At 34.0% G+C, this 26,936-nt stretch overlaps 2 protein-coding genes across 2 annotated transcripts in view; one reads left to right on the top strand and one right to left on the bottom strand.

Moving 5' to 3' along the window:
- LOC114331849 (uncharacterized) overlaps positions 1-24,894 on the top strand; it is a 42,464-nt gene extending 17,570 nt beyond the window's left edge. The window contains exons 3-4 of the mRNA XM_028281527.2: positions 13,624-13,893; positions 24,363-24,894. Of these exons, the coding sequence (XP_028137328.2) occupies positions 13,624-13,893; positions 24,363-24,743 (651 nt within the window). The 3' untranslated portion in view covers positions 24,744-24,894. The remainder of the gene's footprint in view (positions 1-13,623; positions 13,894-24,362) is intronic.
- Positions 1-26,936, bottom strand: part of LOC114339971 (uncharacterized) — a 1,137,809-nt gene that overhangs the window by 942,746 nt on the left and 168,127 nt on the right. The gene's annotated exons all lie outside the window — the stretch shown is intronic.

Below are 26,936 nucleotides of genomic sequence, written 5' to 3'. Positions count from 1 at the left end.
TCTTGGTAAAACTCAGTCAAAGTGAAAAAATGTTTGTTTTGTCTGATGAAAATCGGTTCGGGTTAGCCAGACTTCCGGGTTATCAAAGACCGATTTATCAGGGTTCCACTGTACTTTTAAAACATGGTTCTAGAAACTGATTGTCCTATATTCCTCACATTTCATTGTAGTGGAGTCACTGAAGGTTTTCACCTCCGATTTCGTTGAACCTTTATCGATTTTCATGAAAATTGGTGAGTAGTTAGAAGATAATTCAAGGAACAAAGGTGACATGCTGTCAACTTGCGCTTTTATCCTGGGGGTGGATGCAACCCCTTCTTGGAGTAACTGATCACGAGTTTAGGCAAATTTTGAACAGCCATAGCATAACCAATTTTTGTCTAACAAGAAAACAAACAATCAGAAATATTCAGAAAATCAAAACCTACATGTTATTACTCTTTTAGATTTTTGGTATTACTAATAATTTTTAAGTTAATTCCACAAACAATTCCATTTTTTTTCAAAATTAAAAAAAAAATGTTTTATTTTAAACCCAATTTTTTTAAACCTGAGCACTTTGAACCAGTGAAATTTTTAGATAATATAAACAATATATAAGTAAAGTAACTGTGCAGCGGTAACGATTAACTTTATTTTAGAAGCTAATTAGGGGGTGATTTTCGCCATTTTTATACTAAAAATAGAAGGCACTAACAATATTTTAAGCGTAACTCACTTACTTTTAATGATAGAAGTTTTTTTCAAAAACAAAAAATAAACCTTTTTCTAAACACTTTAAAAAAGTTGTAATGAATTTTCCCCGAAAAGTACTCCGTTTTTTGGTTATTTCACATTGAAATATTCGATTTGGAATTTGAAGAAAAAGAACCTACTTTTCATTAGCTACAACTCTGCTTCTGCTGGGTCAACAGACCTCATGCATATGTTATAGTCAAAGCCCGAATTTCAGGCACTCCTAGGTTTGACTAGGCAATCCTCAGGTTTGACTGACGGTCTTAGTCAAAGCTCGAAATAAATTACAGTTTCGGCCTTTGACTAGTCAAACCTAGGAGAGACTAAGTTGGTCAGGCAAAGGTCGAAATTTAATTTTATGAAATCGGGGTTTGACTAGTCAAACCCCGATCAGCTATTAAAATGTCGTAATTTGTTGGATTAGGTTTAATAAAACGTCATTTTTTAATTTTAACGATTATTATTTTTATATTTTCGTAATTAAAATTAAAAAATAGTATTTATTCTCACATGTTGAGGCATTATGGCATTTAGAGTTGAACAATACGTTAGACCTTTTACACTTAATAATTTTGAGGGGCATTTTTTATTGCAGTAGCATTTTATAAAGCCTCGTCCTCCAAATTTAGAATCTTTTGTACTAATAATTTCTCTTAGAGACAGCTTTTGCAAACAATTTAGATTACTTCTTCGGATGTGGTTTGTTGTATTTGCCAAAAAGAGAGCTCTGATGCACATACGTGCATAATTTGTAATCAGGTGGTACATGTTGTGTGCGCTGACAGCACACCTGATGCATAGGTACTATGAAGGTTTTAACCCTTAAACGCCGAAGGGTGCGTAAAAAATGTCCACCTAATGCGTATTCCCTTGTAACATATTTGTTACGTGTTTAAAAATTTTTTAAAAATTACTTATTGTTAAAAATACAGCCCTTTATCGAATGTTAATTTGGTTTTACCGATATTTTTGAAAATAAAAGTAATATCTTGAGTTAAATATGGGCGGACATAAAAAGTACACCCTTGGTAAAACTTGTTGCTAAAGGTTTCTCTATAATTTCTCGTTGGTAGGAACATAATCCATATCATTATCGACGTATAATTACATTATCGACATAATTATCCGCCAATGAGGAGGCTGAAAGGAAAAATGTGGAGAAAATCGACAAATCTGAATTAATGGCTTTTACTGGTATGTTAATTTTGATGTACATTGTAATTTTGTTGTAAGGTTTGTAAATTGTTTATATTAATATTTTAGAAGATGCTATGTTTATTAAGCATAAGATTCTTAAATTTAATCCATTTTCAACAACTCTCAATAAATATATTAGCTATTTTCGAGGTAGACATTTTTTACCCACCCTTGGGCGTACGTGGAACCTAAAAAAGGTTGGGCGTTTAAGGGTTAAAAGAAAAGTTACATGCATGCGTTGTGCACAGACAGAAAAGATTAAAATAAATAAAGGAAAGGCGAATGAAGCTCTTCATTCCCAGGCTAACGCTATGAAACAATTAAGTGAAAAAAAATTTCCTTCAATTTCTTTTATAGAGATAGAGCTTTGATAGAGCCAAAGGAGATGCTCGAAATAGTTTGGATATCATACAAGATAAAACAATTGACGGTTTATATAGAGTTGGTAGGAAATACGGAAAAATACACATACTTTTTCCAAGAAATTAAATAAGAGAATGCAAAGAGAATTTTCTTAATTTCGAAGATGATCCAGACGTTAAGCAGTCTAAGAGAAATTAGTACAAAGGACTCTACATTTGGAGGACAAGGCTTTATAAAATGCTACTACAATAAGAAATGCTCTTCAAAATTATGTAAGTGTAAAAGGTCTAACCTATTGTGCAACCCTAAATGACATAATGCCTCAACATGTGAGAATAAATACTAATTTTTTTATTTTAATTACGAAAATATAAAAATAATAAACGTTAAAATTAAAAAATGACGTTTTCTTAAACCCAATCTAACACATTACGACATTTTAATAGCTGATCGTAGTTTGACTAGTCAAACCCCGATTTCATAAAATTAAATTTCGACCTTTGCCTGACCAACTTAGTCTCTCCTAGGTTTCACTAGTCAAAGGCCGAAACTGTAATTTATTTCGGGCTTTGACTAAGACCGTCAGTCAGACCTGAGGATTGCCTAGTCTAACCTAGGAGTGCCTGAAATTCGGGCTTTGACTATAACACATACACCATTTTTTTCAGATTTTTATAAGCAATATTTTTGCTAAGAATATTTTTTTCTCTAAAATACTTTTTCAGTTATCTCCGAAAAACCGTCCAAAAACATGTTTTTTTTTTTGTTAAAAATGAACATATTCACTCTCAAATAACTCGAAAAGTATTGACTTAGTACAAAAACTCTATAGAACAAAAGTTGCTTAGAATTGGTCATTTTATCCAATTCCGGACTTATTTTGAACGTATATTTTTTCACCTCCGAGAAAATATTTTTCACCCCGTATTTTCCAATTTTTGTAAAATGGAGGGGATGTAGAATTGTAAACTTTATCTTATATAATAATAGACAATATCAACTACCTATTCGCAAATTATCATCCTTTTTTATTTTTTTGGAGGTTTTCGTAAAATTTTGGGTTCCCTGATCAGGCTAGCCTATCAATCGCCCGATATCGGGCGAGAAGCTACAGCAGAGAAGCAGTTCGACGTCGGCGTCGGTCGATATCGGATCGGATCGGATCGGAGAAAAACGGATCCAATGTAGGCACCCCTTATCTAGAGGAATAAATGTCTATTTTTAACTTTCTACCTTAGAAGCTAGGAACAGCTAGTTCTAGTGCTATTAGATAGCTATTGGTTCACAATCACATTTTAGTGTGAATTTTAATGTTTTAGAGGGCTTTTCACCTGACAACAGAGGTTTTGGCTCTCTAATTATTTTTAAATATATTTTTTGTCGACAATTACTCTTCCATGAGGCATTTATCAAAATGGCAATTCTTCAAAACCTCTATATTAGAGCCAAGTAAGAAAGTACTTAAAATAACCAAATGTAAGAAAAAAGAATGGATGACTGAGGAAATTTTAGAGTTGATGAATAAAAGAAGAAAAAACAAAACCATCAATAAGACCCGCTATATATAGCTTAAAAACCAAATAAGAAGAAAAATTAGGGAGGCTAAAGAAACCTACTTATCTGAAAAATGTAAAGAAATAGAAGAACTGCAAAACAGATACGACAACTTCAACCTACATAAAAAGTCAAAGAACTAGCCGGAATAGGGAATAGAAGAACCTCAAATATATTGTTCGACAAAAATGGAAATATTACAATGGAGGCAATACAAAAACTACGACGATGGAAAGAGTACATCGAGGAACTAGTTCATGACCAGATAGAAGCTAGTACATCCATATATAGCCAAATGGGATATGTAGGCCCAGATATTACCAAATCAGAGGTTAATCAGGCATTAAACTCAATGAAAACCAATACATTTGCTGGTCGAGATGAATTACCAAGCGAGCTAATAAAGTTGGTCAACGAGAAAAATCTGGACATAATAGTAGAACTGTTCAACGCTATCTATACTACGGGAATCATCCCTAAATAAATGTTGACATCAGCATTTGTGTGTTTGCCGAAGAAGTGAATGCCAAAGAATGCAGTGACTACCGAACCATAAGCTTAATGTCACATTCCTTGAAAATTCTGTTGAACATTATTATCCACGCCAGAATACACTCTAAACTGGAGCTGGATATTAGAGACACTCAATATGAGTTCCGCAATGGTATGGGCACCAGAGGGGCATTATGCTTTTTTAACGTGCTGACACAGATATGTTTAGATGTTAACCGTCCTTTTTACGTCTGTTTACAGACTACAATAAAGCGTTTGATAAAGTAAAACATGATCGGCTCATGGAAATTCTAAAAAATAAAAACCTAGATGAAAGAGATTTAAGACTAATAACACACCTCTATTACAATCAGCGAGCAATAGTAAGAATTGAAAAAGAAACATCTGAAGAAATGGACATAAAGAGAAAAGTCAGGCAATGCTGCATACTATCACCTCTATTATTTAACGCTTATTCTGAAGAGGTAATACGAGAAACTCTTGAAGATGAAACAGTCGGCATAATAGTAAAAAATGGAGTGAAGTAGTGAGTACGGACTCTCTCTCAATAGGAAAAAGACGAAGTTTATGAAAATTAGTAAAAACCACCATAATACTAACGAAATCTTGATAGTACAGGGCCAGCAGATCGAAAGAGTAAAAAGGTACACTTACCTAGGAACACTAATAACAGAAAATAATGACTACACTGCAAAAATCAAAGTCAGAATCGAAAAAACACGTTATAATTTTATGAAAATGAAAAAAGTCCTATGTAGCAAAGATTTAATATTAGCTCTTAAAGTACGCCTAACAAAATGTTACGTTTACAGTGTACTATACTATGGAGTGGAATCATGGACGTTAAATGTAGAGAGAATGAGACGACTTAACGCTTTTGAAATGTGGACTTATAAAAGAATTATTAGGGTTTCCTGCGTATATAGAGTCACAAACAATAAAATACTGAGATGAATATGTAAAGAGAAGGAAGTTGAACTTACAATTAAAGAAAGAAAGCTACAGTGTCTCGGACATGTGATCGGGGCGAGAAGTATAGCATCCTGCGACTCATAATACAAGGAAAAATAGATGGCAGAAGAAGCATCGGAAGAAGCCGAATTTCATGGCGGAAGAAGCCGAATTTCATGGCTGAAGAATCTGAGACAATGGTTTGGATGCAGCTCGGAAAAACTATTTAGAGCTTTCTTCTTCTTCTTCTTCAGCCTGTGTTCGTCCACTGCTGAACATAGGCCTCTTCCATTTGCTTCCATCGATTTCTACTCTTGGCAATTCTCATCCACTATTTTCCCGCGACTTGTTTGATATCATCTGCCCACCTCTTCTGCGGTCTGCCTACTAATCGCCTGTTCTCTCTTGGTCTCCAGTTTGTTAGTCTCTGTGTCCATTTTTCGGGATTATCTCGGGCAACATGTCCGACCCATTGCCACTTGAGCCTTGCTATACGTTCTGCGACATCAGTAATCTTTGTTCTTTCACGAATGTCGATATTTCGAATTTTGTCTCTCAAACTAATCCCTAGCATGGCCCTCTCCATCGCTCTTTGAGTTGTACTGAGCTGCTCTAAGGTTTTCTTTGTAAAGGCCATGGTCTCCAGTCCATATGTAGTTACAGGCAAGATACATTTGTCATAAACTCTTCGTTTTAGACACATTGGTATATCTCTATTCTTCAAGATAAAGCTTAACTTGCCGAAAGCTACCCAAGACAATTGTATGCGTCTTTTTATTTCGGCTATTTGGTTTTCTTTGCCGATTTTAATGGTATGTCCAAGATATATATAGTGGTCTACATTTTCAAGACTGACGTTGTCAATAACAAAATTAGTTTGTACATTACTCATTATTTTTGTTTTCTAAAGATTCATTTTGAGACCTATTTTATTTGACTGCTGGTTTAGTTCCTTCATCATGTGCTCCAGTTCCTTGATATCTGTACTGAATAATACTATGTCGTCCGCAAACCTCAAATGACTCAAATGTACACCATCAATGTTTAGACCTTTTTCCTCCCAGTCATACCCAGTCATCCTCCCAGTTTGAATACATTTTCCAATGCTAAGGTAAAAAGTTTTGGTGAAATAGTATCACCTTGCCTAATACCTTTACCAAGGCGTATTTTTTCAGTTTTTTGGTCTTCATTGATTTTGCCGTGGAATGTGGCCTATTCATAAATGTTTTTAATGAGTGTAGTGTACCGTGAGTCTATTCGAGCATCCCTGAGGGCTGACAAAATGGACCAGGTTTCAATACTATCCAAAGCCTTGTGAAAGTCAATAAATGCCGTATGTAAGGGTACATTATATTCTGTGGTTTTTTCTACCAGTGTCTGACGGTTTGTAAGTGATCGTTAGTACCAAATCCTTTTCGAAATCCCGCCTGTTCAACCGGTTGATATAAATCAAGTTTTTGTGTTATGCGGTTGGTTATTATTCTTGTTAGCAATTTTTATAAATGTGACAACAAACTTATAGGTCTGTAGTTTTCAATATTAGTATTGTCTCGTTTCTTGTGTAAAAGTATTATTTCGGCGTTTTCCCACAGATTGGGTATTCTTTTCTCTATCAGACACCTATTCAGCAAGACTTCCACAACCTCTACAACGGTGTTGCCACCCATTTTTAACATTTGAGACGTTATATGATCCTCGCCAGGAGCTTTTTTATTCTTCATTTGCTGTCAGGCATGTCTAATTTCCGAAGAAGTTATTTTAGGGAGAGTTTCCGAGCCGACGTTTAGAATTGTTCTATGGTCTGTTCCGGGGTTCTGTATAGTGTATGTATAAAGATTCTTGTAGAACGTTTGTATTTCCTTCAGTATTTGAGTTTTTTCTGTCACCGTATTCCCCTGTTGGTTTTTGATTTTATTTATCTTCGATTTTCCTTTAGTTAAATTTGATTTCAATACTCTCATGTTGCCATTGTCTTCGATGGTTTGCAATATTTGTTTTGTTTTATAAGCCCGCAAGTCTGACCTTATGCTCTTTTTAACTTTATTGTTGATAGCCTTATATTCTGGTTATTCTTTAGATGTTCTTCTTCTTTCTTCCATTAAATCCAGTGTTGTTTGTTTAAGTTTCGTTTTTCTCGGATTTTTATTTTTACCACAGATCTTTCTTATAGTTGATGTTATGTCATTCGTTAATTTTTGTGCTATTTCATTTATATCTTTCGTGCTGAATAATGGTAAAGGTCCTAGTTTCTTTTTTAGTTCACTTTGATATTCCTCTTGATTCATTTCGAGTGCTTCTATGTTTGGTAATTTATCCTGTGCTAAAAATTTTCTTCTATCGAATTTCGTATTTACTTCTATTCGCACCCTAACTAATCGATGGTCACTACCAGTGTCGACAGAATTTAGTACAGTAACATCTTTAGCAATGTTTTTGAAGTTAGAGAGTATAAAGTCAATTTTATTCTTTACTTTGCCGTCTGGGCTGTGGCACGTCCATTTTCTCGGCATCTTTTTCTTGTAGAATGTGTTTAAGCAGAATAGCTTTTCTTTGCTGAGGAAGTTTGCGAGCATATCACCCCTGTGATTTCTACTTCCCAGTCCAAAATTTCCAATATATTCGTTGTCGTTGTTATTTTCGTTCTTTCCTATTTTAGCGTTGAAATCTCCCGTAATTATTACGTAGTAAATTTTCTTTAGGTTTCTGGCTCTTGTAATGTCTTCAAAAAGTTGTTCTACCTATTCATCATATGCAGAAGAAGTTGTCGCATAACAATGAATTATTTGAATGCTGTATCTACAATTTAGTTTTATTACCAGATAGATAACTCTATTAGAAATCGCTTGGAATTTAGTTACCAAGTTTTCAATTCTTTTATGTACCAAAAAGCCTACGCCTCCTATACCTTGGTTATTTCCTGAATTGTATTGGTACAAAGTGTGCCCTGATTTTAGTAGAGTCGTTTCTTCGCCTTTAAGCCTTGTCTCGCATAAGCCTACTACGTCCCATTTTATGGTCTTAAGTTCTTCTTGCAACTCTTCTAGGTTATCTTCTGTCCTCATCGTTCTGATTTTATATGTTCCGATGTGCATTTTGTGTGTACTAAGCGAATTCTTGCCTCCCCCAGATTCCACGAGGCAGACCCTTTTCTGGGTGTGGGACTTGGCATAACATAACGTACCCACCTGGGGACCATATCCGTTCGTTTTAGTATTCGCCATTTCTATGTAGTTGGAAGGATGAGTAGCCTTAAAACACCACGCTGGCTAGACGGGTTGGTGAGTTTTATATCAGCCGCCCACTCTGAGTCAGACGCTGTTCGTAGCCGTCCATTCTGGATCAGACGCTACGGTTTTGATTCTATATTACCCCTATAATCGAGGGTGTCCACTTCCGCCATCCACACCGTACCGAAGCTCCGCTTCTCCGCCATGTCTGCCGTTGTGGACTTCATCCGTAACCCTGGACAAGGGACCCTAAACAGGTGCTAGTTTCCCGGGTCAGGAAACCCCCGAAATCTGCGAGGGGCAGGGATTGATTCAATTTCCCTGATAGGACTATCTCCAATAATTTAAAGAGTTCCTACTCGCTACCCATATTAGAGCTATTGCCTCAAAAATTAAAATAGCTATAATGATTGCCAACCATCGTAGCGGAGATGGCACCTGAAGATGAAGAAGAGGCATTTATAACCTCCTGTAAGATGGCATGTGACACGCCGAGAGTAGATACCTACTTAACTGATTTTAATATGTAATTTTACAAACCATCAAAGTTTTTTGAGAATATACATATTATTATGTTGCCAGTTTAACTTAGAGAAAACAAATACAGAAACATACAAGAAACCCCAAATTGTGATAAATTTTGATGAACACTCATTCGTATATATATATAACCGGTTCTACAGCGTTCTACGCCTTCCGGTACCCAATCGCCAAGCCTGTCGATCTAGCCAGTCATTTTCTTGAAGATTTCTTTCTGACATGGCTTTTGTAATTCCTTGTTTGCAGGAGGTCGGTGGCCTTCCTCTTTTCCGTTTTTCTGGCGGTATCCATCTCATTGTAATTTTTGGTAATCTTTCATCTCCCATTCGTTGGACGTGTCCATACCAGGTAAGTTGGTTTCGTTGTACCTCGTCCACTATTGTTTTCTGCTTACCTACTTTTTCTCTGATCTGTTCATTTCGAACATGGTCCCATCTCGATATTCTGGCAGATCTTCTAAAAAAATCCATTTCAGTGGTAAGCAGCTTATCTTCGGATTTTTTTGTCATTTGCCACACTTCGGAGCCATACGTTAAAATTGGTTTCAGAATAGCGTCGTACATCCTCATTTTTGTATTTAAATTTATGTTATGTTGCCATAAGACAGGGTTTAGGGCTCTAGTAACCTTTCTAGCCTTCGTCACTCTATCATCTATACTGGGTTCCGTTCTTCCACTATTTGTTAATTTAGTCCCTAGATATATATACTCTGTACAACTGTACTCTGTACTCTGTACAACACTCATTCGTCATTCAAACAATATCACTAGTCGTGAAAATTTTTTTAAAAAAACATCAGTGGGAAATTTTTACTTTAAGCTGGACTCTCAAAAAATCGACAGACGTAAGACCGAAGCCTTCCAAATATGGGTCTAGAGAAGAATACCACCTACAAATGTCTTGAACAGAACATATAACCCACCTGTCATTTCTGGAAGTGCTTCATATAAAAGAGGGCTATGTATTAGAAAAAGTAAACCGATCATAGCTATATTACTTCGGCCATGTCTACCCCAAAATCCCGACATCCAAAATCCCTACAGCCACAATCCCGACTGCCAAAATCCCGACACGCCAGCATCTCGACAGGAGAAAATTCCGACACGCCAGAATCCCGGCAAGTTTGAAAGTTTCTTTTTAATATATAATTACATGTACTTCTTGCGTTTTGTTTATGGCCATCTGTTTCTTTATTTTTTGTTACTAAATAAAAGTATGTACCATTTAATATGAACTAATTTTCTAAATAAAATTTCTAACATGGGTATATGAATTGAATTATTTTTTTTTGTCAATATACAGGGTGAGGCAGATAACTGGCCTATTAGAAATATCTCGAGAACTAAAGGCAACAGAATCATGAAAATTGGAATAAGGGGGTTTTGAAGGATGATCTATTAAATGAAAATATTTTCATCTCTTTCCAACTTCCGGTTATACCGGAAGTTGCTTATAACTTCGTTTTTTTAAATGGGACACCCTGTATATTTTTACATTTTTGGATTCTCTTCGATGTCTTCTTTCTTAAAATATAAGGTTTTGTAATGTTATACAGGGTATTTTAAAAGATAATTACGTTTTTTTTATTAATTTCGTAGCAATATTCACACCCTGTAGAATTGTAGTAGTTTGACATCTAAAACTCTACTTACGTTCAAATGATTTTTAATATACTCTACTATTGTTAAGAATCATTAGTATAGCTAAATTTTTAATTTTAGTATACAGGGTTGGTCGAAACTCGGAATGAGTATTTTCTGAGTTTTCTTAAATGGAACACCCTGTATTTTAGTATTGTAATGAAATGATATTTTATGGTATTTTTTTATTTCTTAAGCATTCCCTATACCTAACTGCTTTAATTTGTGCTTAATTGTTAATCGCACCAACAATCTTAACTAAGAAGGTATTTCGATAACTAAACCATTAGTGGTAATTTTAAGGACCAGTCTGGATTACTATGTATTTATTTCGGAAAAATTATTTGGGATTCAGTATTTTCACGGCCAACCTAATAAAATTTTACTTATTTTTATGTTTATGTTTAATGTTTATATTTAGGATGTTTATGTTTATATATAATGTTTATATTTTAGAATCACCAATAACTCACAAATTAAAGCAGTTAGGTATAGGGAATGCTTAAGAAATAAAAAAGTACTATAAAATATCATTTCACTACAATACAAAAATACAGGGTGTTCCATTTAAGAAAACTCAGAAAATACTCATTCCGAGTTTCGACCAACCCTGTATACTAAAATTAAAAATTTAGCTATACTAATGATTCTTAACAATAGTAGAGTATATTAAAAATCATTTGAACGTAAGTAGAGTTTTAGATGTCAAACTACTACAATTCTACAGGGTGTGAATGTTGTTACGAAATTAATAAAAAAACGTAATTATCTTTTAAAATACCCTGTATAATATTACAAAACCTTTTATTTTAAGAAAGAAGACATCGAAGAGAATCCAAAAATGTAAAAATATGCAGGGTGTCCCATTTAAAAAAACGAAGTTATAAGCAACTTCCGGTATAACCGGAAGTTGCAAAGAGATGAAAATATTTTCATTTAATAGATCATCCTTCAAAACCCCTTTATTCCAATTTTCATGATTCTGTTGCTTTTAGTTCTCGAGATATTTCTAATAGGCCAGTTATCTGCCTCACCCTATATAGTCCAATAATATATGTATAATCAAATCCTGAATTCAAGTTTACTTTCATATAATAGATATCATGTCACTTGCAACCTTCCATTTCAGTAAGTATAGCTTTTAAATTATAAAATTAAGTGTTTAATATTTTTTTCTCTTAAAATACATAATAATTCGTACCCGTACTTATTAGTAAGTAATTAATTTTTCAATTTCAATACTCTATACTTTGATTTGGTATTGCATTTGAAAAGAAAACAATAAATATTCAAAATGTAGTGGTCGGAATTTTTACTTATGCGAGGATTGTTGCATGTCGGGATTTTGGTCTGTCGGGATTCTGGCGTGTCGGGATTCTAGCGTGTCGGTGTTTTGGCTGTCGAGATTTTGGCTGTCGGGATTTTGGGCGCCACCCTCTTCGGCCACATAGCTAGAAGAACGAATATATGGAACTATCGGTTATAGAAGGAGAGGTAGACGGCCGAAGACTAAGAAGAAAAGCTCCATTACGATGGGCATACCAGTGGCGGCTCGTCAGAGGAGGCAAGGGAGGCTCAGCATCCCCATAAATTTTTTACACACTCTACACTGTTTTGTTTATCATGAATCGCGAAAACAACAATCACTCTCAATATTATACAACGTGTAAATTCCATATTATCACTAATTATCCATACGTACGAAGGATTAGCATTAGAACGCATGATCGCGTCTCAGTTTTATTACATATTATTGTAGGCAGGACCCTGGGTTATCCCGAGATGCAAGCACGGAGCCGAGAAGCCCAGCAGTCTCCGTTGCTGATGCTCCGTGCAGCGCAGCAGGCGTTTAAGGAGACCCGGTCTCCTAACAGTGGCATCTACGGTGCCATCACACGCTGCCCGGAGATATACCAAGGGAGGCAGAGTAGCTTCTCGGCTCCGTTGCGTGGTTGCGTGCGTCTCGGGACAACGAATTTTAGGGTCCTGACTAAAAATAAATCTAAAAGTGCGAATTTTGTTATGAAATTTGGTATGTGGGGTTATAATAATATATGGAACAACTTGCTTAAATAACTTTTTCCGATATCTCTAACTCAAAGCAGAATTTCGGTAATTTATCGTGTTTTTGAATTCGCAGTAGGCCGCGTTTAGAATTAAAAAAATTCAGTTGAGTATCTTAAAAAATTTAAAGCTTCATTATGTATGGACTGCAAAACTTCAAATCTGTATTTATTTTGATATGCATAGGTATCTATTTACAAATAGATGGAATTGTTAACAACTAAACTACACACACTTTGGTATTAAACTTTTACAATTAGGCTAACTATTTTTAAAATGATATGATATCATGAAATTATGAATTAAGATGATATTATGAAATGTAAATAAAAAATGGTCAAAAAATGGGGCCTTAAATTACATTTTTTGGCGCATTTTTTTGTTAATGGAAATTTGTCTAGATATTTTACAGTTAGGTATAGCCTCCCCTATTGTAAAAATCACGAGCCGCCACTGGGGCATACTAAAACGATCGTAACTAATGGAGGCAGTAAGCTAACAATATTTTAGTTTTAGAGTATCACCACGGCCTAACAAGAGCTAAGCGAATGAGGAGAATATGTTATTAAAAATTTTGAATGATTGCTTGATATTGAACAGTTTAACTTCTTTCGTATATTTGCGGTGTCTGATCCCATCACTTTATTATTTTTACACCTCTGATCGCATTTTCCACTTCTTATGCTAATAGCATTTCCCTTTCGATTGTTAAGATAATGTAACATTTAAAATCTGAATAGACAACACTCTATGTTCTCAGTAATTTAATTGTTTTAAATAATATTATAATATAAGATTTTTATGGTATTTAAATATATGCGTATCTTTTCCCTTTTTAGTATTTATTTAGAAGCGAAAACCATATACAGAAGTTAAAAAACATGAGATTATTAGTACAAATTAATCATGTTCATTCTAGACTATTGTGCGACTGGCAAACATATAGTTCAAATCCCGCAAAGTTACTGGAAAATATTGATGCTGAGAATATTAAAGAGGAGACAGGTAGGCAGATCTTTGCATGCGTTAAAAAAATGTATGATCTGATCGAGAAAATGTCCACAAGAGATAGTGTAATAGTGACTGCACGTAGTGAACTAGGATCAATTGTAAGTTAGTTTTTCAACATATGTAATTTGTATTTATTATCTCAAATAATATTTCTGTTAGGTCAGGAAATGAAGCTGAAAAAATTGCATAACCTCGCAATTTGTTCGGCCAGCATTTATATTTGTATAAAAATTTGGGAGCAAGTTCATTTTACCCTCTAGTTCATTTTCTATATTGAGCCGTTGTACCAACGGTTGTACGCTTTTGGTTTTTTAAGGGTAACTACCTCTAGTTGTAACAAATTATCAAATAATATTTTTCTACAATTACTTGATAAAGAAGACTTTTTCGCTTGTCAATGGCAACGAAAATTTCACGTTTACTGAGTACCGTCACTTTATCGCCCTAGCGCATAAAGTTTGATTTTACGCTCGTCGCCCGTACCAACCGTACTCGTACAACTATACAATACAAACCCATTGAACATTCAAACTGAAAGATATAAAAGTTAATGTTATGACATTATAATGACAGATATAAAATAGTTATAATATAGTTAATGATTTAAAAATAGTTTCATTTTATTAAGTGATTGTAGAAAAAAATATTGTATGTATTACACGCGCAAAGTGGCTTTATTGCTTTCGAGTAATTACCGCTCTCCGCTACACGTCGAGCGGTAACTCTTACTCTCAAGCAACAATGTATAACTTTTCGCTCTTAATACATAAATATAAAGTCTGTTCGCTAAACTCAGACGCAACTTTCTAGATATTTTAGTCTGTAATTTTGCCAATTTTACTAAAATTGGCAAAAAATAATTACTAAATAGTTAATAATCACTAAATAGTTAGTAATTTTGCCAATTTTTGAAAAATTGGCAAAAAACAAAAAAAATATCGACTAAAATATCTAGCCAGTTGCATATAATATCATAATATTTCAACCCTTAAAACCACCCTTGTTGGAGCTATATACAGGGTGTCCCAAAAGTAGTGGAACGGTCGAATATTTCGCGAACTAAACATAGGATCGAAAAACTGAAAAATACGTGTTCAATCATTTTCAAAAATCTATCCAATGACACCAAACACCAATCCCCACTACACCCCCTGGAGGTGGGGTAGGGGGTAACTTTAAAATCTCAAATGGAAACCCCCAGTTTTTCTTGCAGATTTTAATTTGTCACATAAAAGTAAGCAACTTTTATTCAAGACGTTTCTTCGAACTGTGGATAGATGGCGCTATAATTGGGAAAAACGATTTATCCTTATACCTTAGGTAAATTATAGAAACGGTCTAATATCTCACGAAATACACTTCCAAATGAGAAACCAAAAAACAGATTTTTAACCTTTTTCGAAAACCTATCGAATAACACCAAACATGACCCTCCAACCCACCCCCTGAATGTGGGGGGGGGGATAGGTACATAACTTTAAAATCTTTAATAGCAACCTCCACTTTTTATTACAGATTCGGATCTGTCATGAAAAACTAAGTAACATTTATTCGAAACATTTTTTAGAATTGTTAATAGATGGAGTCTTAATTGGAAAAATTCGATTTATTAGCGCCATCTATCAGAAATTTTAAAAAATGTTTCGAATAAATGTTGCTTAATTTTTTATGACGAATCTGAATCTGCAATAAAAAGTGGGGGTTGCTATTTAATATTTTAAAGTTACCCCCACCCCACATCCAAGGGGTGGGTTGGAGGGTCATGTTTGGTGTTATTCGATAGGTTTTCAGAAAAGATTAAAAATCTGTTTTTTGGTTTCTCATTTGGAAGTGTATTTCGTGAGATATTAAACCGTTTCTATAATTTACCTATGGTATAAGGATAAATCGTTTTTCCCAATTATAGCGCCATCTATCCACAGTTCGAAGAAACGTCTTGAATAAAAGTTGCCTACTTTTACGTAACGAATCCAAATTTGCAAAAAAAAACTGGGGGTTTCCATTTAAGATTTTAAATTTACCCCCTACCCCACCTCCAAGGGGTGTAGTGGGGATTGGTGTTTGGTGTCATTGGATAGATTTTTGAAAATGATTGAACACGTATTTTTCAGTTTTTCGATCCGATGTTTAGTTCGCGAAATATTCGACCGTTCCACTACTTTTGGGACACTCTATATAAAAAAAAGTATTTATTCTAAAAGAATGATTTCGGCTTACATTGATTTGCATAATTGGGATTAGGATCATCTCACCCTGTACTTCAAAGTCTATATCATGTTTAAGCTCGTTCAATATTTTTAGGGGTGTAAACTACCCCTTATTTTCAAAAATTATGAAGAAACATTGTAAACTTTAATTTGGGTAAAATTTGGATTTGATTGGTTAAATAATGATTGTTTTATGCTTTAGGATGTATCATAATATCTCAACCCTTACAAACCACCCTTAATAACATTTTAATTTTTATAAGTAATTTAATAGATCTATACAGAAAAAAAAATTAGAATTACGTACAAAAACATTTATTTACACAAAAATACGAATTTATAAATAAAAGAGAGGAGAAGAGGAGAAGAGAAGAATGGAGCGGTCAATATTAGGAATAACTCTGCGAGACAAAATCAGAAACGAAGAACTCAGGAGAAGAACAAAGGTGACTGACGTCATCGAAAGGATGCCAGGTTGATGTATAGATGGGCAGGACACATAGCCAAAATGACAGATGGGCGATGGGCAAAGAGGTTATTAGAATAGATGCCAAGAGAAGACAAGAGAAGCGTGGGTCGACCGCCTACAAGATGGACTGATGACTTAAGAAAGCTAAATAAAAACTAGATGAGAGCGGCGCAGGATAGATCTGATGGGGTTGGAAACGAGGGGAGGAGGCCTATGTTCAGCAGTGGACTGTTGAGGCTGGATGAAATCAATACAAATACAAATACAGATAGTTTTTTAGTCATCTTCATCGAGATCGATGGCAGGTTTTGTGGTATTATCTACATTGAAAATGCTCTATTACACTCCCAAGCGGGCTATGCGAATTTTTCTAAAAATATATCGTTTTATAAACATAGCTCCGTCATTTTTGGTGATAAAAAGTTTTTTCACAAATGGTATTGTATATAGGGTTTTTTTAAAGAGCTATAGGACTATGTAAATTAAATTCCGTAAGATTGCTTAGTTTTTAAGTGGGGTGAGTTTAAGGGGCTCGAATAAGGTGATGTTTGCTCGGCAAATAGAGATTTTAAACAGCTAATCCTTGCTAAATATTCACTGCAAAGGAAATCTGTGCACAGGACAATTTTAGTTGTTAAAAAGCTACAATTTAGTACTGTATCAGTTTTTTCGTGTCTCCATTATTTTCGGAGATATGTTGAAGAAAAGGTGAAATATACGAAATTGCAAAAAATCAATTTATTTTTATACTCCAATTTTTCTAAAATTAGGCCTTTCAAATAGGTCAAACTTCTTGAGTATATTGAAAGTACATAATATATAAAAAGAATTACAGAAGGGTGAAGATCAATTTTAATTAGAAAGCTAGTTAGGGGGTTGTTTTCGTTGATTTTTTCGTAGAAGAAAGTAGGTACCGACTTTATTTTGATCATAAGTCGCTCAATTTTGATGCCAGAAACTTTTTATTTATTTGCTATGAAAGGTCGAACTGTATAATTATTGACAAAAGTTTTATTAAATTTTTCTCGAAAAATTCCAAGTTTTCCCGTTATTTGGCTTTGAATATTTCAAATTATGCATTTGACGAAAAAAAAAAACATTTAACATGTTGTATCTCGGTTTATATTGGTCGTAGAAAGATTATAAAAGAAGGATTTTGTTTGTGTTTCTAAAAGATATAATTTTGATATCTACAGTGTTTTTGAAGAAATATTTATACCATACATATTTATTCTCGAGTTATTCTTAAAAAATCCTCTAAAAAGTCGATTTTTTCGTCGAAATACTGTTACTTTCAATAGCGAATAACTCGAAAAATATTAGTTTTTTGAAGAAAAAAAGAAAAGAACACTATTTTCTTATAATTACTTTTTCTATCCATTTCCATGGTTAAAATGTAATGGTAATTCCATCGTACCTATTACGAATATCATCATCATGCAACCTCTTCTGTCCACTGCTGGACATAGGTATCTCCCATTCTTCGCCACTCTTCACGCTTATATTACAAATATGGTAAATGGTATATGTAATATTATCATTTTTCTTACATTTTTTCTAAACCTAATGTAAATAACGCGTATTTTTGAGTTTCTTCGTCACAAATGAAGTAAACAATGTAACATGTTAAAGTATACAGCACGAGGTAGTAAATTATGTACTCCATATTTTACACCATAACATAATTAACACGTAATTTGCATCCACCGCTCTACAAAAGCCACCCGTATAGATTTTAACAATTATTCATCCGTGTTGGAGTCAGAGGTCAGGCTAACAACGCTACACACGTCCTGACACGTCAAATTTTGTTAAGATGTTGGAATAGCAAGTCCACCCGACCAAATAAAATCGGTCAGCCTGAATGTCAGAATTACTCATTTTTGGTCATGCGATAATCCTATACAACCTCCAAGAATCAGACCCAAGGTTGTCAGCTTCGACAGTCAGGTGGTTTTGTCAGAGCGTGTGTAGACGTTAATAATGTAAATATTCCTATTCGTATATTCTTTTAGAAATTTTTTACTATTGATTCTATAACATTTTTTTAATTAATAATGGCCTATAGTTTCTACTTACGATCTAGGAAGATACCAAAACGTACCTGAAATAAAAAAGTAAACTGTTTAGTACTGGAAAAACACTAAAATATAAAAATAATATAAATAAACTAAAAAAATTAAAATATGTAATATACGGATGTCCTTCAAAAGAATGAATGATAGTACGGGATCCGAATATAGGTCGACCTGCGCCCATTTGCTTTCCGGATGAAACAATTTTTTTATTAAATTTCATACATAGACAAATATGATTTACATGGGTTGCCTATCAAAATCGTGTCATAGCTATCCTTAACAGGTTGACAGCCAGGCGGTCGTATACGACTGACAGTTCAATAAGTACGTAGAGCCACGGCAGTCGTATATGACCGATTTGATACGGCCTGTGATATTGTACTGTTTTGCCAGAGGTTGTGTAGAGAAGCAGTCATTGCAGTATTCGACCGCTGTAGCATACAATCATCGCATATAGATATCAGTTTTCATGTTGGCAAAATAGGGGAGATTGAAAATGATATCAAAATTTTGACACGGATTTCTTTATTTTGCGTAAAAAATATACTATTCATTCCAAACTAAAGAACATAAACGTTAAATAAAAGCATAACACAAATTAAAAATTCATTATTTGGAATGTTTGTTGCATCAATCTAAAAAAAGGTGCGGTTGACTTCACAAGTGTCGCAGTAAGTTACTAATTTGTTTGGCCCGATTTTTTGTTATTTCTCCAAATTTTATCTCCATGGCAACCTTTACAGTATTTTTTAATTTTATCAAAAGGTCCTTCCTTTTTCACCAAAGTATAAATTTGCATCGATCTCGTTGTTGTTAGTATTATTTGTAATTGTTCCCCTTCAGAATAATTCTGTGGGTCAATGTTCTCTTCATAATTTCGGAGCGACTTTAATACATGCTTTTTAAATTAAGTTATTTTCATCTTTTTTTCGGCTAGTTGGTTGAAAATAATGTAGGAATTTACAAGTGATTTACCAAGAAGACATTCCACGGTCAGCTTTCTGTACCATTTCAGTGATTTTCTTAGGTGCGAATAATTGTAACTTTCTATCTGGTCTGAATGATCAATTGAGGACTTTGCCACATTGTATTCCTTTACACCCTGAGGTTTATGAACAACACCACTTCGTCGTTTAATTGCCTTAGTTTCGGTAGTGCGTTTAGTAGCTAGTAGCAAAATATCTTTTTTATCCTTCCACTTCAAAACGCAGATGCCTCTCTCGTTTTACAACCCAAACCTTTCCCCTTTTTTCAATTTTTTATTTATTACTTCTTTTGGGTTTCCACGACGATTTGATCTTAGCGTCACAATATAATGCGTTTCCTTGTCAACTAAAATATTAGCTAATTCGAGTCTTGTATAGTATTTCTCAGCTACCATCATAGTCCTGATTTCATAGTGATAGGTTAATCACTACTTTTGTTGGTACAAGAGCGGTACCTTGAGTTGACTGTGATTGTCTTGCTAACGATCAAACCTCTACTAATGAAATATTAGTCAATGCAACCACTTGGCGCAATAATACATAAAAAACCTCATCATGAACAGAACGACCGCCCGCACGACCGCTTGGCACCATAGGAATAAGTATGTATGTCGCCTACGCCCCGTCGCCGGCGGTCGTATCCGACCGCTAAGACATTTTTTCAAAAATTGGGACTAATAAATAAAATTGGTGAAACATTAGTAATGGAAGTATTTCAGATGGTTGCCACATACACTTTTTTCAACTTGACACCATGGACTTTTTTAAACATTTTTTGTGACAATTGAAAAATATTTTATTAGCCTATCTATAAGTTTCTGGAGGTAACGCTGGCGAGGTTTTTTAGTTTTAGCGGTCTTTGACTTTTTGGTATCACTCAGAAATCCAAACAACGAAATTTTGTACACAAAAAAGGGTAAAAATCAATATATTTATTATTGTTAGACAAAATATAAGCATGAAAGAAGAAATGTCTCAACAGTGTTAGCTCACGGAATGTCTAAAGCAAATATATACAAAATTCCAGGTAAATCGGTCCAGCAGTTTATGAGTTACAATGTCCACCGCCTTTGAAAAAAGCAGTTTTGAGAAAAACGCGTTTAACGTTTTGTCAAATTTTATTTTTAATTTCTTTTTTGTCTGTCAAATCGTAAAGTGATGCACACCGGAATGTATTTTTGACTCGCGGAGTTATTTACAAAAAATAATGGCAACAGCTGTTGAAAATTTCTCACTAGCCTCAAACGCGCTAGCGCGAACCTGCTGCAAAGCCAGTCGAAGATAATATATCATCGCGTTTGATATTAAAATTTAATTATTTAATATCATTTAAGATTCTTTAATAATCTTTATTTTGATATATAAATTGATTGGAAAATACATTGGTGCAGTAACCTACATTTGCTTAAATGTTTACACTGCTTGCCCAGTAGCCATGATCGTTACCACGTGGGCAATACCTCATAGAGTAATTTTATATTTTTTAAACTTTTAGTTTTAATAAAAAGGGGGAGTTTGGTTTTGAAAATTTTGAAACTTTGGATTTCTTTTATTATTTTAAATGAAAGTATAGAACTTTAAGAATACTCTGAGAAGTTCTGATTCATTGGAGCAAAAGTACCGGACCTACAGCGTGTTGAATATCCCTACCTTCGACACGCTTTGCCAAGCGCGCTTGAGCGTAGTGAAAAATGTTTAACAGCTGTTCCCATTTGTTTTATAAATAACTCCGTGATTCAAAAACATATTCTGATGTGCATCACTTTCAAGATTTGATACACAAAGAAGAAATTAAAAATAAAAGTTGACAAAATTTTAAACGAGTTTTTCTTAAAACTGCTTTTTCCAAAGACTCCGGCCACTGTGACCCAAAAACTACTATACCGATCCGCCTAAAATTTTGCATATATATTCATTAGACATTTCGTGAGGTAATGCTGTCGAGATATTTTTGTTTTATGCTTATTTTTTATTTAACAACAATAAATATGTTGATTTTCACTTTTTCTTTGTGCAAAAAATTTCGTTGTTTTCATTTCTCAGTGGTACCAAAAAGTCAAAAATCGTTGAAACTAAAAAATCTCCACAGAGTTGCCTTGATAAACTCATAAGCTAATGAAATCTTTTTGATCTTTTTGTTTCACATGATCCACTGATTAGTTCTGATATCCACCGGAAAATCTATTTTTTAGGTGTCTTTAAAAATTGTTGGCTTATTTTCCAATATTTTTCCTTAAATTTGATTTTGAATTATCTTGGAATTATGCTGAACATGTTTATTTCATTTAAAAGCACAATAATACTACCATACTTTCAAAAAAAAATTCACAAAAATGTGCTGGAAATATTGATTTCAAACGCTACGCCCCCCCCCCCCCCCCCCTTAAAGATAGCTATGACACGATTTTGATAGGCAACCCGTATAAGTTGTATTTGTCTGTGTATGAAATTTAATTTAAAAAAATGTTGCATCCGGAAAGCACATGGGTGCATGTCGACCTATATTCGGATCTTAGAATATAGATAATAAGATTTTAAAAGGTATTTAAATACAGTGCTTACAACGGATCTTGGTACATGCATAAAATTATGCACGAATTACTTTTTATACTCGGTCTCTTTTTTACTCACAGAAACGATTATTTTAAAATATAGCCGCTTGTCCATAGAAACCAAAATAAGTTAAACAACGATAAGCAATACGGCATGTCGTTGATACATTAGTTACTAATAAATTTTACGTGTTATCATTTTCAATGACATTTGTGCATTTGTTGTGTTTAAAAATGGTTTTTAATTTTTTTAACTTATTAGTCTTTGTAGATTTCACTGTAGTTTTTATTTTCAAACATAAGTGTTAGAACAATAATTAATTTTTGCTCCTCTCTTATTTGATTACACCCAGTAATTACTTATTTTTAACCCGTTAACAGCCGCGCTCATTTCTGTCATGTAATCTGTCGCGCCGTTAGATTAAATCTAACAATACGAGTTGAAATACGAATTTACAACAAATTTTTTGTAGTATTTTTATTTACTTGTTATAATGTATATGAAAAAATGTGTATATCTAATATTCTTTATTATTACTAAATCTAATTGGTTCTCGCCAAAGAGATAAATTCAACAAAAAAAAAAAAAAAGAAAAATAGCTACAGCTCCCGGAGCGAACCATGGCCGGTGAGAAAAATTCTGTCTGCGTAAAGTTAAGGTGGGTGTACGACCGACGAGAGCGTTTGTCATCGGCCGTGGTTCGCTCCGGGAGTTGTAAGCATTACTACGCCCTTTCTCGAGGCACTTACGAGTGTAAAGTTATGTTGCAAAATTTTCAATCAAGTTATCACGGAAATTGTCAATGTTATCATTTAACCTGAAATTGTAGTTCTGTCAAGGTGAAAATTTTTGTTTATTTGCGAGAGTATCTTTTGACTTTTTTTTAAATTTATTTATTACCGCTCTATATTTATCGTTATGTTCGTAATAGTAGGTACAGCTGTTTAATGTTGAATCCACCAATATTCTTTATAGTAAAAAAAGATCAAACACATCAATAAAATAACTTTATAAAATACGACTAACAGAATATTAGCCATTTGCAATAATTACATTGAAAGCACATGCCGACGTACATTTCACTTAATGTTTTGATTTAACTTGTTTGCAAATCAATCATTACGTTTGTGAAAAGATCCATTTGAACAACTCTAGCTAAGAGAGTCATGATTTTAATTGATAAACAAATATTTGGACATACAAATTGGACATTAAGCGAAAAATTCTAATGAAATACAAATTCGTTAAGAAAAGAAAACAATATATTTTCATTAAATGTCAAACATTCTAAAAAATATGGACAAATGCCAGAAATAATGCTTATTAGCAACTATCTCTGAACTGAGCTATTATATTTAAATAAAAAATTAACCAAATGAAGAGCAGTATCAGTAAGACCACGACGAAGACCTAAAACGAGATGGAATAACGAGAAAATTGCGGATATTAAGAATATGGGTGTCAAATAATGGAAAACCCTAAACCAAAACAAGACATAATGGAAAAACATTGTACACGACGCCAAGTCACATAACCAATTGTAAAACAAAAATGTTAATGCGTGCTGATTTCCCGCAACAATTGCATCGGGAGAATCCAAAGAGGACAGAAAGCACTCCGTTAAGAATGTGAATGTCATGATAAATAGATACTACGACGAAGATTAAATATGGAATTAAGCTATACCACTATGAGCAGAATTGAATAGTCAAGAACGTTAAAGGCTTACAAAATCTGTATTTTGTATTGATGATACTGGAGATTTTTATGCAAAATTCTGCTCGTAGTGGTATAATTTAATCCCAGATTTAAGCTTAGTCGTCATAGGGATTTTAGACGACTCGCGTGTAATGAATTTCGTACCGCTTCAATATTCTGTGGGGTGCGAGCAGTTCTGACACTGCCACCTCTTTTCTGTAATGTTGAACCACTACTTTCAAAGTTCCTAACCCAAGTCTTATATAGCCATGTTGGACGGAACTGCAGCTCGGGGTGGCAAGTTGTAGTGTAAATGAAACTCTCATTGTACACGCAAAAAACTTTCACCATTTCTATAATAATCTTTCACAGCAAATGCACGTTGTTCACCTGACCACTTCTCCATGATAACTAAAATTCCTACTTTCTAGATTCAGGACGTTTACGTCGCAAGCCGGCGGCTCCTCTATTTTATCGTCAGCAGCGTTGCCAAATCGTATCGTTTCACCGAGTCACCTTGTATTTGTTCACACTTTAAGTGGATATTTAAGTAAATTATTTCTTTTTTTATTTTAGCAATTAGATACTTTGTCTCTTCGAGATACCAGCAGCCTGTATCTCAGACCTAGTCTGATAGGAGGTTCCCTCAACTACGTTGATTTTTATCGAAAAGGACTACCAGAAATAGAAAGACTAGACTTTATAATAAAATCTCCATTTCCTATCGACCTTCATGCGTTTAAGGACATATTTGGAGTTGTGCCCCAGAGAGATATCTATAAAGACAAGGTGTGGCCGGTTCCAGCAGATTTTATTCCATACGATATTTTTGATAAACTTTATGATATTAGACTTGATTTCCCTAAGTCTGGAGCTGGGGGTGTTCAAGAGTCTGAAGTGGAGGAGGAACATTTAACAGAGTCAGATATATCGACAAATGAAGAAAAAACCGATTAATACAAAGTTGGTACTGATAATAGAAAGTAAATTGAGTGGCATCGTTACTAGAGTTTTAAAGATCCTCAAATATAATGTATTTAGATATGCATTTTGGCATTCTATAAATGTTTGTTTTATAGAGGATATAAATATACGTTACTGCATAATACATATATTTTGTTTATTTTTGTTATTACATTTTATTAAGCACTTAATTTTGATAAGTGCTTCGTTTTAAATAGCTTATCGCTGAAATAGATTGAAAAAATTAGCGCAATATAAGTCTCGTTAATAAATATGAATTACAAAGAAATCTAGAATATCCTTCTGAGAACAGAGTTCGTGATTAAAATAAAATTAACGAAGTACAAAAGACTCAAAGAACTACCACAAAATTTTTATATTAAAAGGTTATACAAGGACGCGCTTCGGTTCATCACTAGCCATCATCAGCTTAAAATACAGGAACAAAAACAAAGGACTGACCTACAATATAATATTAAAAAGTATAAAACGTGAGGATTAAACATGTGGTGACACCGCCCACCTCAGTTAAGGAACTTACCAGACCAGGAAGGAAGAAGAATCCATTAGTGTCAACTTCATCTTGACACTTTATCCTAGAGTACTACATGTCATGACTGACAGTAATTTGACATTTCACCGGAAAGTTCCTACACCTGAGCTGTCCACAAGATGGTTCCTCCCAATTAACAAGCTTTACACAAGTTTTGCGGTCAAATTACAACTAAAATGCTAAAAATAGCTTAATAACTTAAAAAAACCTAATAATGGAGTTTTGTGGAACTTATGTATAGTGTAAACTAGTGGATTCTTCCTCCTTGCTGGTCTGGTAAGTTCCTTAACTGAGGTGGGCGGTGTCACCACATAATTAATTCTCACGTTTAATACCTTTTAATATTACATTGTAGGTATGGTTTGTTCAACAGTAAATGGTTTGAATTCAATTAGTGCGGTCGTATATATTATTAAATTTATCTGACCTGGCCCATTTAGGTCTGGATCCCGCGTATGAAAAAAAAGTTGATTAATAGCAAGCTGAAAATTTGTTAATAGCTTAAGGGTGTCTAGTCGGATAAACTTTGATATATGAGAACACTGGAACAGGGGCAGTTTTAATTGTGGAACAGGTTAAAAATTTGGAACGGTCACACCACGAAAACGGCACATTTATTTTGTCCGACAGAACAGACTTAAACTCTCCGAACAGAGATTAAACTCTCATGCAAAAATCAGACTGATATTTATCACCTGTCATAATTCCTGTCATTTGACATATTCTATATGTTCCACTCATTAAAACGCCCATTTGGTGATAAATAGCAGTCTGATTTTTGCATGAGAGTTTAATCTCTGTTCGAAGAGTTTAAGTCTGTTCTGTCGGACAAAATACATGTGCCGTTTTCGTGGTCTGACCGTTCCAGATTTTTAACCTGTTCCACAATTAAAACTTCCCCTGTTCCAGTGTTTCCATACATCAAAGTTAGTCCGACTAGACACCCTTAAGCTATTAACAAATTTTCAGCTTGCTATTAATCAACTTTTTTTTCATACGCGGGATCCAGACCTAATTATTAAGACCCACCCGGAGCGATAAGCCACCGAGGTAGACAGAGTTGGTCTTTTGCAATTAACACTGACTAGACGGTACTCCCATAATAAAGCCTAAAATAAATTTTACCTGAAACCGGGCCTTTTATACTATTATCGGTTAATCCGGGCTGTTTATAGTGGTAACTAATTGAACTTAACCACACCGAGAGAACAATTTCTTTTCTCCTAAAACACCGATTTCTTTGAGCAATATTTCTTAAAAGTTTACATATCCTATCAACTTAAACATACCGGTTCACATATAAAGAAACGAGTTTTTTAAACACAACTCAATAATTTCTTACAGATAATTTCTTCAATACTAAGAAATGCTTTAATGGTTACATTTAATATTCTTATCCTAAAGTTTTTATTTCTTAAATTGAAAACTACAAATATTTTGCAGTATAAGAAATATAGTGTTAAGTTAATCCATATTTATATTTGTGAACAAGAAATTTTCTTGCAATCAAATAAATATTTTAAACCACAAGAAATAATTCTTCAGAAATACCCTCTGTAGTAACTGTGGTTATAAAATAAAAACTTTGTCATTAATGCCGAAATGTTACTTGCAAAGAGATTTTATTCCACAAA

This window comes from Diabrotica virgifera, chromosome 5, assembly GCF_917563875.1.
Source record: "Diabrotica virgifera virgifera chromosome 5, PGI_DIABVI_V3a".
In the NCBI taxonomy this organism is placed as follows: domain Eukaryota; kingdom Metazoa; phylum Arthropoda; class Insecta; order Coleoptera; family Chrysomelidae; genus Diabrotica; species Diabrotica virgifera.
The sequence above is the reverse complement of the archived record's forward strand: the minus strand, read 5'-3'. Positions and strand labels throughout refer to the sequence as shown.